Source organism: Aptenodytes patagonicus, chromosome 5 (genome assembly GCF_965638725.1).
Source record: "Aptenodytes patagonicus chromosome 5, bAptPat1.pri.cur, whole genome shotgun sequence".
Classification (NCBI taxonomy): domain Eukaryota; kingdom Metazoa; phylum Chordata; class Aves; order Sphenisciformes; family Spheniscidae; genus Aptenodytes; species Aptenodytes patagonicus.
The window spans coordinates 76,878,084-76,894,928 of record NC_134953.1 but is presented as its reverse complement, the minus strand read 5'-3'; the positions used below and the strand labels follow the sequence as shown (position 1 = coordinate 76,894,928).

General features: G+C 42.6%; 1 protein-coding gene across 2 annotated transcripts in view; it reads right to left on the bottom strand.

Moving 5' to 3' along the window:
• SLC44A3 (solute carrier family 44 member 3) overlaps window positions 1–16,845 on the bottom strand; it is a 43,563-nt gene that overhangs the window by 2,048 nt on the left and 24,670 nt on the right. For both annotated transcript variants that reach the window (XM_076337783.1, XM_076337784.1), the window contains 4 exons: window positions 16,495–16,651; window positions 13,283–13,366; window positions 3,108–3,245; window positions 1,288–1,524 (listed from right to left, as the gene is read on the bottom strand). In XM_076337783.1, the coding sequence (XP_076193898.1) occupies window positions 1,288–1,524; window positions 3,108–3,245; window positions 13,283–13,366; window positions 16,495–16,651 (616 nt within the window). The remainder of the gene's footprint in view (window positions 1–1,287; window positions 1,525–3,107; window positions 3,246–13,282; window positions 13,367–16,494; window positions 16,652–16,845) is intronic.

The following is a 16,845-nucleotide window of genomic DNA, read 5'->3' as shown; positions in this document are numbered from 1 at the left end:
GGCTAATTACAAGGAATTAAGACCAGAGTTAAAGAGAAACTACCACGAAGTTTGGAAGTGGAGAAAGGAAAGCCTCCGTTTGTTTCGTGAAGGAGAATTGGCTTAAGAAGTATTTCAGCATTCGGCAAAACAGAGGGAGAGAAACAGAGGTCAAGGCTTCAGAGTTTTCCATTCAGTAACATATTCCTGTTCGGGACATGTGCTTAAGTACTGTTCTGAATCAAGGCCAAAGAATATCTACCTGCTTTCTTCTGTACAAAGGGTTAAGCCTATCTTTAGGCTGTCTTTTTGTTGTTTTTTGTTTTCAACAAAATTCTATGAATGTTACAGCTAATCTAGCAGCAGCATTAAAAAAAAAAAAACCCAAAACAGCTCTTCTGACACTGTCCTGAAGAAATCCATCCAGAAGATTCGTATCATATGAGCTATTCTGGCTGCTGAGTTTGTTTTTCATTAATCACTAAGATTTTCTTTGTCACATGGCTTATGAAGGAAAAGACAGAACTGGCAAAAATAGCATGAAAAGAAAAAACATCTGCATCTTCAAATATTCTCTTAATATGAAAGGGATGGCATATATACATCCAAATGCTTCAGATACAGCTATTAACTAAAGCTCTCCATCACTATGAGCTACGTAATGGTTCTCCATGGAAATGCTTGTAATGCAATATAGTAATTATGAGGGTAAAGACACAGAACAACCAGTCCAGAGGCAGAAGAATTTTATCAGGAGACAGAAGACAGTATTCTGGCAGAAGAACCTGTATAGGTATGAAGCAGAGCAACTCGAGTTTGCATGAAATTTGTTCAGAACGACGGCATCCATAGGATGTCGATGGATACCTGACCTGCTGCTGGCAACAAGAAGCTCCGCGTTTACTTTTGCTCATCGCTGTACAGTAAGTCACAACAAATACAAACAGCTGATCTTAGGGCACCCCTTGGATCGGTCTCTGCAGCTAGCTCATTTCTTTATTTATATTTTTTAATCACCAATAATACATGGAACATCTATCTAATATGGCCTAAAAAGTCAGCCATTACTTACGGGGTACGATCTAAAAGAAGGCAGCAGATCATAGCTAGCACACAGGAGCCAGAAGGAGCCGTTTACTTCAGTTTATAAATTCACATATGATTTGTATCCCCGAGCCCGTCCTGTTCTAAGGTGTTGGGAAGGAAATAGCATGGGTTGTGGGTTCAAACTACTAGGTCTCAGGGAAAGAAAAAGCCCCAAAAGCTTAGAATGGCTCAAATATCTTTGCTGTTATCGCTGAGGTTTACCAGCAGTTCCTGATCCACGAAGTATGGCTTCTCTGCAGATCCATCGTTTGTTTCCATATCAATAGCAAAGCAAAGGAACATGGCATCTGCTGTCACTTCAAACACAGACAGAAAGCTGTGGGACATCAGGTAGGCAAAAAATCCAACCAGCAACAGAGGAACTACCCAAGCTTGCAATTCCCGATGGTAGTTAAATGCCATCAATCCTCCAAAAACAGTAAAACATACAACAAACACCTGCAAAGGGCAGCGAGAGGGAAATGCAGCCTCATTAATCACGTAGAAATGTTTCTTAAAAAACCCCAACCCCCCCACACACCCTAAGGCAAATACATTGCAGCCAATATTTTAATAACACATCTCCTCCGGGAGATAGCTACGCAGTTTCTGGCATCACGTAGTTGTCACGCTTTGTGTTCAATTCAGTGTGTAAATTCTGTAGGGCAGAGGCAGTATTTTACTATACTTACCGAAGACTCGTTGCAATGGGAACTGTAAGAGTGGCACCAAGGACACTACTGTATTGTACATACAGGTACAATATACATGTAGTATTATATGCATACTACACTAAATAACTCTGTAAAGACTATGAAAAGGATTAAATTCCTCAAACATTACCTTCTCTCCCAAACTCATTTTACAGCGTTAACAACACTGAGTTTAACAAAGATAAACCTTATTTACTTTAGAATCATAGAATCATAGGACCATAGAATCATTGAGGTTGTAAAAGACCTCTAAGATCATCGAGTCCAACCGTCGACCCAACACCACCATGTCCACTAAACCATGTCCCTAAGCGCCTCATCTACACGTCTTCTAAATACCTCCAGGGATGGGGACTCCACCACTTCCCTGGGCAGCCTGGTCCAATGTTTAACCACTCTTTCAGTAAAGACATTTTTCCTCATGTCCAATCTAAACCTCCCCTGGCGCAACTTGAGGCCATTTCCTCTCGTCCTATCGCTTGTTACTTGGGAGAAGAGACCGACCCCCACCTCGCTACAACCTCCTTTCAGGTCGTTGTAGAGAGCGATGAGGTCTCCCCTCAGCCTCCTTTTCTCCAGGCTAAACAACCCCAGTTCCCTCAGCTGCTCCTCAGAAGACTTGTTCTCCAGACCCCTCACCAGCCTCGTTGCCCTTCTCTGGACACGCTCCAGCACCTCGACGTCCTTCTTGTAGTGAGGGGCCCAAAACTGAACACAGTATTCGAGGTGCGGCCTCACCAGTGCCGAGTACAGGGGCACGATCACTTCCCTACTCCTGCTGGCCACACTAGTTCTGATACAGGCCAGGATGCCATTGGCCTTCTTGGCCGCCTGGGCACACTGCCGGCTCATGGTCAGCCGGCTGTCGACCAACACCCCCAGGTCCTTTTCTGCCAGGCAGCTTTCCAGCCACTCTTCCCCAAGCCTGTAGCGCTGCATGGGGTTGTTGTGGCCGAAGTGCAGGACCCGGCACTTGGCCTTGTTGAACCTCATACAGTTGGTCTGGGCCCATCGATCCAGCCTGTCCAGGTCCCTCTGCAGAGCCTTCCTACCCTCGAGCAGATCAACGCTCCCACCCAACTTGGTGTCGTCTGCAAACTTACTGAGGGTGCACTCGATCCCCTCATCCAGATCATCGATAAAGATATTGAACAAGACCGGCCCCAAAACTGAGCCCTGGGGAACACCGCTCGTGACCGGCCGCCAACTGGATTTAACTCCATTCACCATTAACTCCATTCACCATTATTTACTTTAGGCATAAGAAAAGAGAATCACACCCTGATTTTCCACTTCATTCTTACAGAACAGTACTTTCCTTACTCTTACCTTTCCTAGAAACAGGATAAAATCTCCAAAACAGCTAATGGATGCAAGTTTAGCAGAATTCTTCGCCAAAATAAAGACAGCATCCTTTGCTGACGTACAAAAATTTGTCCCATTTATGGCTGTAGTTGTGTATGCATGCTGAAATGAGAGAAGATAATAATGCAGTGAGAAGGGAAAGACTCTTATAATCTAGATTTTACTTCAGCAAAATACGAAGCCTTGAACCCTATTTGGATATACTGACTTTATTAATATAAAGAGTTATTTTGCATAATACGGCAATTTTATTTTAAATGACTACAATAACTATGCTTCTAACTTCAAACAGTTTTTTCTACATAACTTCCACCATTAGCAAATGCTAGAATAGTGACTAAATAAATTTCTGAACCCACCTTTATCCAACATATTTTAAAACACCAAAGTTCTCTACCCTAATTTTTGTTAATGAATATGACACAATTACTACAAAACACTTACTTACCTGGAGTCACGCTATCCAAACTTACTTATTTTCTATGAATCTATCTCCAAGACTGCTGGCAAACTATGTAAGCGGAACAATCGAGTTACGTAGTTATCAAGTCATCTAAAAGTTGAGGATTAAAAAGCTTTTATCCACGGCCCTTTCAAACTATTCATATGCTGCTGAAATTCAAGCTTACGGCTATAGCCATAAAATAAACCTTTTCATGAGAGACGAAACCAATTGTGGAAATGACTGGAAAAGAACAGCTAAAGGGTCCAGGACTAGACCAGTGAGGGTCATGCCACAAAACCCCCCCCCCCCAGAATTTCAACAGACAGGAGGGGCGCTCACACTTTTTTGAGGTATTGCGAATTTTACAAGATTTCTCTTGGTGGAAACTTGCCAAGACAGGTGGGGAGGACGGAATATTTGCCTTCACGGATTGGATTATTTCAGCGCTTGTTGGGCATAACTTGACATATATGTCCCATTTATGGAACTTCTCAACACGGTTTTGAAACTGTGCCCAAAATACCAGCTAAGAAAAACAGCGCTCGAGATACCTGAAACGTGTGCTGAACTTCACCAGCACGTCTCATGAGTAGTTTCCCTTTACTCAAATATTAGAAGGTGGATTATGCCACAAAACATTAGTTACATCTGGTACAGTCGGTAAGAACCGCCGTGTGCAAGGGATTACTGTTCTGAAGGAATTTATACACCCCAACATGGACTTGGTGCTTAGACTACTTTCTGGAAGTAGTTCCAGGCTTCACCTGGAAGTGAAAAAAAAAACAACCTGGTTTGCTGAAAGTGAACTATACTGGCCTACTGCAAAACTCTTCCTGGTCAAAAATCTGTTTTTTTCTCACTTATATAAAATATATTAAAATATGTAATACATATATTTTTATATATATAAAAATATCTATAAAATATAAAATAGCTTCAGATGTCTGAAGGCAGAGAAAATTTATTTCTGCAGAGTCCAGTTTTACTCCATAGCAATTTCTGTAACATACTGTAGTGTAGCAAAGCTCTATTGACGTTACCTTAAAATATGACAGAGAAAGACAGACATCAAATGCAGTCAAAGATCCTTTGTCTCTTTATCGTGGATATTATTTATTTTATATATGACAAAGGAATTTTCTCTGATAGTAAGCAAAAAAAGAGTAGAAGTAAACAGTGACATCCTGTAAATATTGTACTACTTCTTCTTCTCCCAAGTAACAAGCGATAGGACGAGAGGAAACGGCCTCAAGTTGCGCCAGGGGAGGTTTAGATTGGACGTGAGGAAAAATTTCTTTACTGAAAGAGTGGTTAAACATTGGACCAGGCTGCCCAGGGAAGTGGTGGAGTCCCCATCCCTGGAGGTATTTAAAAGACGAGTAGATGAGGCACTTAGGGACATGGTTTAGTGGACATGGTGGTGTTGGGTCGATGGTTGGACTCGATGATCTTAGAGGTCTTTTCCAACCTCAATGATTCTATGATTCTACTTACATAGTAGCAGATACATCCATAGACAGAAAAAGTATAAACAAAGACCATGGATTTATTGCCTGCTCTAAGAAAAATCAAAGACTCCACTGAACTCTACAGAAACACATAGAGTGTCTGCACAAAAACCTGTTTAAACAGGCAAGTTCGCTTCGTTCCTAAATAGGAGAAAATGCTTTCTGTGCTAACTTCCACCCCCAGCGACGCTGTTCCTTTCCCCGGGGAGTGCCGTAACAGGACCGGCAGAGAGGTGCACCCCTTGCCTCGGTGGTCAGGTGCCGGCTACAATAACCTTTGCCTTCTCGGTTGCATCCTCATCCCACCCGCCTCACTCAACCCGGCGGGTTTGTAAGCGGCCTGCTGCCGTCCCGCGTTAGGAAACCCGACGGCCTGCGAGCTCGCCCGCGGCGGCGGCAGCGGCCCGGGATGGATGCGGCAGCGGGAGGGCTGGCAGTTGGGTAAGGCCTGCGCCAGCCTCGCTGGGCTACCGTCTCCCCAGGACCCAGGCGCAGGGTAGATGGCCTCGAGTCAAGCTCCCTCTCTGTCTCCCGTCCGTAGCTGTCACCGCATACTTCAAACGTGGACAGACCTGTCTTTATAACGCGCCGTGAGTTAAGTCTGTTTCATCATTCCCTTCAACATGAAAGGGGAAATTGAGACGCAAAGTGGGAAAGGGTTTTCTAAGTTTGCTTCTGTCCCTTAAGAACTACATTCACGGAGCAGATCCTGATCTGGTGAGGTCAGTATACATGTTGCCAATAAATTAAGCAGAGATTCTGTATTCATTATAAATAGTGAAAAAAAGGTCCTGTTTTAAAAATTAAAAAGAATGTTGAAAACGCATGTGCGCTTGGACAAACATTGTTTCCAAACTTAAAATAAATAACCATTTGTTTGCACTCTTGAATTAGCCACTTTGGTATCCGAGGAATGCGCAACAAAAAGAATTTCTGATATTTATTAACTAGAACAGTTACCTTGGAAAGACTGAAAATAATGCTGGAGACTGAATACTACCTGCATAGGGATTTGTCATGTTACAAACCAGCTGATAAAGCATGGCATTTGTAACAATTACAACTTCAACAAATCATGCGAGTATCAACTAGTCATAACATCCAAGCGAGAAAGGCAGCCAGGTAATAATCCAACATTACAGAAGGAATAAGAGAGACACAAAAATGAATGAACTGTTGAAGGCTACAAAACTCATCATTGACATAGGTGCAGCAAGAATGTTATTAGTCCAAGGTGAAGACTTAGCCAAGTGGTCTCTACCTTTCGGCAAGAAATACGTTTCTGAGGAAAAAAAATAAGTATTTGGAGGGTTTCTTGTTCAGCCTAGGCTGTGGCTCCGTACGCTCTCCTCACAACTCTCAAGTTTCCCATACGGACCCCGTACCCTGATCCCATCCAGCCACGCAGAAATCTACGCGTTCTCACTAACAAAATACATGTCTAACATTTAAGCAAATGTATGTTTCCATGAAACTCAAGAGTTGCACCGAAATGAGCTCAAATGACTTCTCAGCCTTACCCACCAACGAACACCTAACACACGCAAGCTATTACCAATATTTGCAAATCATTTTGGACTTTGGACTCAGAAGCTTAGATAACCCATTAATTTTCCAGTTGCGGGGTATGTGCGACAAGCCAATCCCTTTCCAAGAAAAGACAGATGCGAAGGCTAAGATGGCAGACCACGGTCAGTTAAGAACCTGCTCTCATTTAGAAACAGGTTATTTAAATGTGTTTTTCTACAGAGTGTATTCTCTTTTCCATGCACAAAAGCTTTAGCGGACTTGGAAATGTTTGAGAGGAGGGCAGCAGGAATGATCCAAAAGGTATGGAATGTCTTCTGTCTGGGGAACAACTGAGTACACCAGGCTGTTCTGTCTGGAAAAGAGATGACTGAAGGAGGATGCAGTAAGAGGGCTACGGAATCATGAGAAACGCGGAGAGGGTAGGTAGGGTTAGATGCCTCGCTGTTTCTTCCAGAACAAAGACTGGGCAGGGGGAGGGCCATACGAAGTAGTAGGAGCCAAATTTGAAAACAGATGGTATTTCTTCTCACTGCAAGTCTGTAAGCTGTGAACTGCCGGACAAAGGATGCTTTAGCTGCTAAAAGTTCACGTGAGCTCAAGGGAGACTGGGAAAGTTCAGGGAAAAGGAATCCACTGAGAGTTATTAAACACAGAGAAAACAGACTCAGCTCAGGAAGTCCCGAGGCTGAAAACAGATTCAGAAACAGCACGGGGACAGGGAAATACACGCTCCTTCTACCTCAGCATTCACTCCCAGACACTGTTGGCGACGGGATACTGAGCGAGGTGGAGACTCAGTCTGGGCCAATACAGCTATTACGGTATTTATCTTTGCTTAACGAATTGATGTTTTACAGTGGTAGCCTCTGCTGTGGTGACAAGCAAGTAATAACGGCACGGATAGCATACCATTGACCAGAAAGCGTGGGGGATAGCGGGTCAGGAACAGTCTTTATCCTTGCACCAGCAACTTGGTACTGTATCACCACCTTTGTGAAGACCACAAGCCTCCTCCGGCTCGGAGCCTGGGAACGAGACACTAGCTTCTCAGTGTCAGGATGAATAAATAAGGAATGTGAAAGTTTACATATTTCCAAATACCACAGTATGCAAAAAAACCTATTTAAAGAATACATCCTTCTGTGCCTCACAACACAGAATGTCAAGGGTCTTGGAAAAATTGACCTGCTAGTTTCATGAGAAAGGCGCTGTGGCTCAGATCCAGGCCATAAGTTCCCCAATTGTTGAGAATAATTGCGACTTTGTGTAACAGCTGAATTCAGTCCTCCATTCTAGGACTTGCTTTAATAAAACGAGCTTGGGGAAGGGAGGATTGCCATAGCAACAGAATCTTCTCAAAAAAGAAGCAGGAGACATGCTGGTCTCACATCCCGCTTCAGCTTTTTCTGCTCTGCTGGTATTTTCAGCCTGATCTGATCTTGTTGCTGCCAACTCTCTTGGGGGCTGCCCTGCTCAGCTACACCCAGCGCAACGCTGCGCAGCGCGGGCTGGACTTTGAAGTGTCTTAGCTTGCGAGTGTCACAGCTGCTGGTGGAATCCCCTCAGAAAACAAAATCCAGCGGTAGCAAGAGGCAACGGCATTTCTGCGGCTGCTGTACAGCAGGTAGTGACCCGGTGAGAAAGCTGCATCATGCCTCTCAGATAGCGGTGGGAAATTAGAGCGACGTGGGCCTGTGAGGCCCCTCTGAAGAGATGAGGACATGTAAGACTGGAAGGGACTTTCAGCCGCGCCAGTCCCTGGCTATTCCAGATTAGCACATTATACGATTTCTTCTCTTAAGTGGAAAGCTCCCTTTTTAAACTACTTAGGGCTTTTCCCTCTCCCAGCCCTTACATTTGGAGCTATTCCAGGCAGTTGTCCCTCTGGTCCTTAGGAGCCTTCTTCCAACTTCCAGCCAACATTTACTCATGAACAGTTTACATCCACTCATTCTTCTCCTGATCTTGTCTTGGCTCTTATCCCTCCCTGCTGTTTCTCTTCTTGATATACTCATGGACGGCTAACGGGCTTGCTCTTACTCTTCATTTGTCAAAGCAGACACACCAGGATACCCCAGTCCCCCCCCCGTGAGATAAGCCTGATCACCTAACCAGCAACTTGTACAATGGCATTTATCCCCCTCTTTCTGGTGCAAGCATTTCACCTCATACCTTCCAGGACCGAATCTGCCCTTTCTGCAGCCTTGTTAACTAAAAGCTGTTGTCCTGTGGCTGACAAACACACGGAGAATATTCTCCGCCCCTACTTCCAACTGATAAGCACACAGCTAATACAGAAACGGTTATTTTTGATTCTTAGGCTAATTATCATCTGCAAGAAGCCCTTCAGTAGTCTCCCGAATTTTCCCAAGCAGTCCAAGCAGCACAACTTCCCTTTATTTCCATCCCACCGTATATCGGCAGTCTGGACTTCCTGGAGAAAAATCTTGTCCTTCAGCTTTCCTTGCTTCCTACTCTGTGTGTCATCTACTCCCTCCATGGCTGTCATCCAGCGGGTGGGACCCACACAACTTTCTCCTCGGAGGGTAGTTGGGTGTCCTTTCCTGCAGCATCGCACTGCTACACCTGGGCTCCATTTCAACCACAGGGGCTGGACCACAGGGATCCTGCTTTAAGTGCCCATTGCATCATGATTACGTCATTACTGGAGCTGCTTACAGTGGCTTCTGCAGTTAGTGCGACAATGTTCTCATCTGGGATTTCTGAAATAAAATCAAACTGAACATTTCCAGACAGTTGTTCATAAATTGCTCTGCTTGAAAGCAGGGAATTATCAGTCACTTGCTTCATTGCCTTTTATTTTCTTTCCCTCTCTCTCTCTTTTGTTTTTTTTTTTTAATGGGATAGGGGAGGGGAGAAAGGTCTCAAAGCACGAATTAGTCAGCCTTGTTCATCTCTATCCCCTACATGGTTCACCCTACAGAGCAAGCAAAGACCTAAGGAATTTTATTTCCTCTTATTGCATACATAAGGCCTCTAGAGGGAAAACACACATTTAAAATACGATTTCACTGAAGGTGAATATTTTAGCCAACTGTATTTTCAAGACGATTGAAAATTTAGCTTAACGTCTAGAAGCAATTTTGCCAGTAACATTAAAATGCAGTATTTTTGGGGGGAGGAAAAAGAAATACTTGATGGGATGAGGCACAATGTGTTTGGCAGCGCAGAGGAGAACCGTACTTACATTAGCATGCATGAATTTTGGTTTTATCTAGGTCACTCCTCCACAAGGCATTTAACCGTAACCTCCTGACAGGCTTCCATCCAAAGTTTAAGAGACAACCAACGGCCATGGATATACGACCATTAGACAGACTTGCTTCTGGGTTTTTTTTTTTTTACGCTAGGTAGTCGCTGGCTTTCAGCGTCAGTGAAGGGTCTCCGTACCAGCAAATGCAGGCTAACGCACTGCCGACTTCAGTAACGGCTACCACAGGGCCCGGAAGGCTACGCTGCAAGTAGCTGCGCTGATGAAAATAAGAGAAACCACATACTGCTCGGCAGCTCCTTCAGAAATCCGTGTGCTGCGCTTTGGAGCAGTTGCTTGCCAACTGGCTGCAGATGAACCCAAAGCAGACACAGAAAAGCAAAACTATCCTGAAATAGATATATTGTTTAAAAAAAAAAAAGTCACTGCAACAAGGCTGTAAAGGAAAAGAAAAAAAAAAAAAAGCCAGTGCTTTGATGTATCAAAAGTTAAGACTGCCACTACAATTTAAGAAAGCAGGAGACAGACGGACCTTGTAGCTCCCAAACCACAATAAAAACCCCCAGTATATTCTTTTTACGGAAGAGAAATTTCAATCTCCCGGATTTTACTTGAGATGATTGGATATGTTTATCTGGAACATACTGAAACCATCAGAGCCAGAAGATGAAAAATCTGTGGTAATTCTGACAAGTGTTGGCAAACAGAACTGTCAAGTAGGGATAATGACTTTATATTCACAAAGCGCTTTTCATCCAGATAGAACCCAGAGTGCTTTACAATTGTTACTAATGGATTATACACACACATGAATCACTTTGCCCATGACCGAAATGGAACAGCTTAAGGAGTGAACTGTTTAACAGCACATAGCAACGCTACACCACAGTTTAGCACAGGATCCAGTTGCAAATCCAAAGAGAAATTTAGGAAGGCAGAACGCAATTATCCACATCGCAATCTGCACAGGATGCTGGGTTTACGTTACCCCTCCTCCAACACCCGCCACTGGAAATATGGCAACCGTCAGCATCTAGCGCCGCACTCTGTCGCCGTGGGAAGGTGACAGGGTACCTTTCTGGCCCTCTTTCCGTTAAGTTCCAGGAGAGCCGGAGAAAACTTAGCTGAGCCTGCAGAGAACAAGTCGCTTCAGGGATGCACGCAGCTACCAAAGCCGGTGTTAAACCCCACCTGAAAGACGGCACCTCGGCCCGAAAACTGCATGGGAAGAAAGAAGCTGGCACTCCATCGCCAGTGTTACTTCCTCCAGCACCTGTTTCTCATCTGCAAGTTCCCCAGAGGGAAAACAAGGGGCTCAGTTTAATCCTGATTAAACTTGTGAATGAAGGAGCAGAAAGAATTTACATCATCTAGGCAATATAACAACAGGTTGAAGAAAATAGTGCAGAAGTGATGGGGAAAGCTTTTTGGGGTTTTTTTTTTAGAGTTTCAGGTAATTATATGCTTATTACTACAGTGAACGTAATACTAGAATAAAAGGCAAAAATACAGTAAGGAAATGAGCTTTGGACCAACTTTCGTAACAGCTGTTCCACATTTCAGTAATTTCAACTCACACAAAAATCAAAATCTGAACTAAGAAATACTTTCGAAATGTCAGAAACATAGGTACAAGCAATTTTTTAGCCCCTCCCAAGTCCTATTCTCAAGTCCACGTTCAACACCTATGTGCAATTTCAAGGCTGTACCCAGCAGCTTTCACTGATCTCAGGAAGAGCTCTTAAGAGTTCAGTACTTCTGTTAATCAAGCCATATATTAAGCTGCTTAAAACTGCAGACTTGTCTTTTCCCCCCCCCCTTTTTTTTTTCTTTTTTACATTTGGCCGCAGATTTTACAAAATTGAAGAAATAGGCTTGAATACATTCTTTATAGGAAAGAAAGAAAAAACTAATTAGATACATTAATTACTCCATGAAATGCAATAATCTGAGACCAATGTTACCCCTTCATACAGATAAAATCTCTATTAAAATCTTACAGCGTGTTCTTGCTTTTCTTCTCCTCTAACCCTCGCCCAAATTGCCCTGGATTTGGAGCACGTGGAACACCATCATCTTTGCCAAAAAGATGTTCAAACAAGCAGTTATCTAACGGCAAACACGGAATTATGATCATTAGGTTAAAACCCACAACCCTCATAGAAACAGAAATTTGCCTACAATAGATTAAGAAACAGGAAATCTTTTAAGGGAACAAGAGCTACAATACAGCCTTCTGAAACAAAAGGAAGAACATTACAGTAATTAATTCTTCTTTTAACAAACACATAGCATACAACAGCTGGAGAAAGTAAACGCTAGGATGCTGGAGATATCTCTGAAAGGCAGGACGCCAAGGGGAAAGGGTGACTACAAACGGAAAGCCTGGAGTCAAAACGAGCTCTGAGATTCCTCACCAAGTCACTGACCAGAAGATCTACCTAAAAAATGTAAGTCTGGAAAATTCATCGTCTAGAACCAGAGATTTCACTGCACAAGTATTTCATCTAGGCTGAGCTAAGTGAAAAACTTTCTCTTCGGAGTTGTCCAAGATTAAGCTTAAATTTATGCACCTACTTCAGAGGAGAAGTCAGACCCTTTATCAGAATTGCCTTGTTTACTTCAGTACTGCCCTCAGCAATGAGAACAAAGAACCCAACAGTCAGAGAGTTAGGAATCAGCAGGAACATCTGATTCCCTTTCACATTAAGAATACCGCAGTCACCAGAGATAACAAAAGGGGACTGACAAAGAGAAAAATCAACTATTTACAATGATGTATATAGAGCTGGAAACACTTGGAGAAAAGGCTCAGGATGGAAAAAGTAGGAGTCAAGTATCTGAAAAACTGCTGTATGTCAGAAATCATCCATTTCCAATAAAAACACTTTTGAAACAAAACCGCTAACAAAACAAAGATGTCTTTCAAAGAAAGAGGATATTATATCATCTGGCTTTTTTGTCATGGATCATATTCCTAGATATATTGATAATGGAAATCAGCCAGGAGTTCAAGTTTCTTTAGTCAGGACTCTCAGACAGAAAATACTGTATCTAGTTTAACGATTCTTACTTCTGCATCGCTTCCTTCCACCCGGACCTTCTGTATTTCAGTCGTCTGCCTGGCACCACTCAACCTGTCTTCTTACCTTCAGAAATAGCAAAAGGGCTATCTCAAGCTGTACTAACAAGTTTTCTAAAATCTTGCACCTTGCGTGTTCCGTCAATTCCCTGTTTCTTTGCAACAAGTTCCATCTACACTTGAAGACTTCTTTGGTTGCTTAGTTTAGGCGGCCGGCAGGAAAATTTGGCTTGCGTGCGCTGGATGATGCTTTAGTCGCGCTAAATGGAGCTAGCACACACACACACGGTTTCTAGACTAGGTATGCAGACGGTTGAGTGACCGAGAGATGGTAGCGTGTACCTGGTTGAAGTATCTTAAGCAACTTTCCTGGCACCAAAACCAGCAGAAACAGCACTTGAACAGGCACTTTGCACATGCACTCTCCTGCAATAAAATGAAACGTTTGGTTACTGGACACGGAATTAGACTCAAACAAAGCGGCCATTTTAGAAAAACTTGCTTTACAGGTGACTGACTCTTCTAATAAAGCATCCACTTAGGCAGCAGATATTTCCTTTTGGATTACAGGAACTGTTTTTAATTCAGACCCTTCAGTATTAATGACTGATGAGCTGAGCGTATTTTTTTTTTCTTCCTGTGGATGGAAGATTCTTCTCTGGGAAAAGAAAATAAGTGCTGCAAGCAGTTTTGTGAGCTAACAGCTGCTTGGAGAACAAAACAGGCAGGCAAGTCAGTAACCCTTACAGTACTTTGCAGTGATCAGGGAGTACACTGACAGATTTTTAACTTTCTTGTTTATCAAAAAACTTTCACAGTTCTGAAATATCTGGTACCATAATGAAAAAGAATAAAAGAATGGGCAGAAGGACTTATATGCATGTGTGTGTGTGCAGAGCATACATTAATTTTTCAGGACAGGAGGAAAAAGCACGTATTAGAACAGACCATTCATAGACCACTGATCTATATTAATTTCATACTAAAAACAGAGCAGAAAAGCTCAGTGTTTGTTCCACACACACCCCTCGCATCACGAGCTCAGAACTGTTCATCATATAAAGGTTTTACCAAGCAAGACAAGTAAAAGACATCTTGGTAGCCACGGTAGCCTTCCAAATTTAACTGGCTGTTTTTCTCAGCAAAAGGAAATTCAGTTCAGTGATACTTGAGTGTCGTGGTTTAACCTCAGTCGGCAACTGAGCACCACACAGCCGCTCGCTCACTCCCCACCCCCCCTGCCCCGTGGGATGGGGGAGAGAATTGGAGGAATAGAAGTGAGAAATCTCATGGGTTGAGATAAAAACAATTTAATAATTGAAATAAAATACAATAAAATAAATAATAATAATAATAATAATAATAATAATAATAATAATAATAAAAAAAAAACAAAACAAGTGATGCACAGTGCAATTGCTCACCACCCGCTGACCGATGCCCAGCCAGTCCCCGAGCAGCGCCCCCCCCGCCAGCTTTCCCCAGTTTATGTACTGAGCATGACGTCCCATGGTATGGAAGGTCCCTCTGGCCAGTTGGGGTCAGCTGTCCTGGCTGTGCCCCCTCCCAGCTTCTTGTGCACCTCCAGCCCTCTCAGCCGGTAGAGCATGGGGAGCTGAAATGTCCTTGACTAGTGTCAGCACTGCTCAGCAACAACTAAACCATTGGTGTGTTATCAACATTGTTCTCACCCTAAATCCAAAACACAGCACTGTACCAGCTACTAGGAAGGAAATTAACTCTATCCCTGCCAAAACCAGGACATTGAGTCTTTTAACCTTCTTTTTCCAGAGGTCAGAATGTTTTTGTTTCGTCTTGGAAAGCAGACATCTTCCAGTCACTATATGAAAACCTCAGGTCCCCAGAACTACCATTGTTCGTGCAGAAACCACGAACCTCCCAACTTTTTTCCAAAGAAGTTCTTGGAAATATTCCAGGAATAATTCCTTTAAAACGGTGACTGTACATGCAAACTCCTGACAGCAGAGAAGTACTTTAATCTTGCCGTGTATTGCTGGAGAGATGATTTTACTGAAACGGTATTAATCTCAGTAAGTACTGTTTATTAAAAACCTAGAGCAAGAGACTTCAGCTGCAATCTCCTCTCTGATTCTGCTTGAAGGCTGCTGTGCAGAAAACATCTGTGAATTTACCTGCAAGCTTGCAGACCCCTGACTTTTCCTCCTGTTCACAGAAAACAGCAGCATGTTTTGCAGGGGTGGCAAAGCCTGGGTGAGCTCTACAAGAATGCAGCATCACTTCTCCATCCTTTGGTACCACTATTCTGGACCTCGATGGAAAGAGCCTCAATGGAAAGGGGTCGTAGCCTGTCCTTTCTCCCATGGGAAGGAGCAAGGTTACTTTGCGGGGGAATCCTTCTGCGGACTGGGCTGAGCACTTTATAGCCTCTTTAGGAGCAGTTACAGCTATGGGTCACGTCACGTCCTCAGCTGAACGCTTGACAACTGGACCAAAAGGAGCTTGTAGCACACCGCCATAGACACGAGTAATCTTTCTTTGCTAGTTAAATCTTCTACAGCTGTTCTGATCACAAAAGCACATAACCAACAAGTCCACTTATTCAGCTTCCTCTAGAGGCAGAAAATACTCTATCTTCTTTTCAGCACAACTCATCCCACCTATCATCTTTAAACAAAGTTCTTAGCTGACCCAACTGATCAAGTTTTATAACCAAGGCTTTCATATGGAAGCGACATAAACCCAGACACTTACACATCGTTCAAGTATCTTATTAGAAGGGGCCTTTATTTAAGCATTGGCAAACTATACCCCACACACGCCTCATAGGTACCAGGGATGGTCAATGTAAATACCCTGTCGTAACTATACATAACCTGATTCAAGGCCAAGCTAAACTCTAGAGGAAAAGACCTACGTTTAAAAATGTTGCCTAAATCTTCCTCTAAAATCAGAGCTGTGCAGTCATGACAGCTCTCTCTCCTTGCCAAAGCGCCAGAACTAACTGCAGTGGTACGTTTGCGGCAGAAGATAAGAGATGCGGAGATGCATGAAAGATAGAAAGAAGGCAAGCAACGATCAAAACAGCCCAGCCATATTTTTTATAGATCTTAAAAGATGTGGTTTGGATCCTACACAAATCTCTGGAATAGTTCTTATTTCATACGTTCTTTCTATAAACTCATATTATAAGGCAGATGAAATATTTTCTATAGGATATTTTATATGCGACAATAATGTTCTTACTTACCTTGGCTTTTTTAAAATTTATGATGCGAAAATTTTAAATAGCGCATTCTGCCAATTTTTTCCTTTATCCTTCATAAAAACCTTTATATATAAACACTAAATAAAGGTGGGTTTTAATGTTGGTTTTTTCTGCTTTTAAAAATATCTGAGCTGAGAGAAAAAAAGGAAGCACATGGAAAAAGCTTTCTTAATGAAGAAAATGGGACAAAATATAAAATCCACATCATAGCATCCATTTTTAAGCAAGAAGCATATTCTTCACATTTTTTTCATGAATCTCACCTTTCAACTACTATTTTTATAGTGTTACAGAAGGATATACCTACCTTTTGTTTTAGGGTATTATAAAGGTACAAGAGAACAATCCTTGGTATTCTCAGTATTGTGATTAGAAACGAGCCTTTTACAGCAGTTCCTAGATGATAGCAAAAAAGAACTGATATGGAAGACAGGACTGGGTGAGGTGGTGGGCTATTCTTATTTCTAGAAAGAAAAACAAACAATTTTAAAATGTTTTAGAAACTTATTTAAGAAGATACACAGTGTATCTTTTCAGTATTTGGACATTTAAAGAATTAAGCTGGTATCTCCTTTCCCACTTGAACACTCCAGTTTTCCTACTGGCTTCATCCGAATGTTCACCTTAGTCCAAAGGAAAGCAGCCAAGTTTATAACTT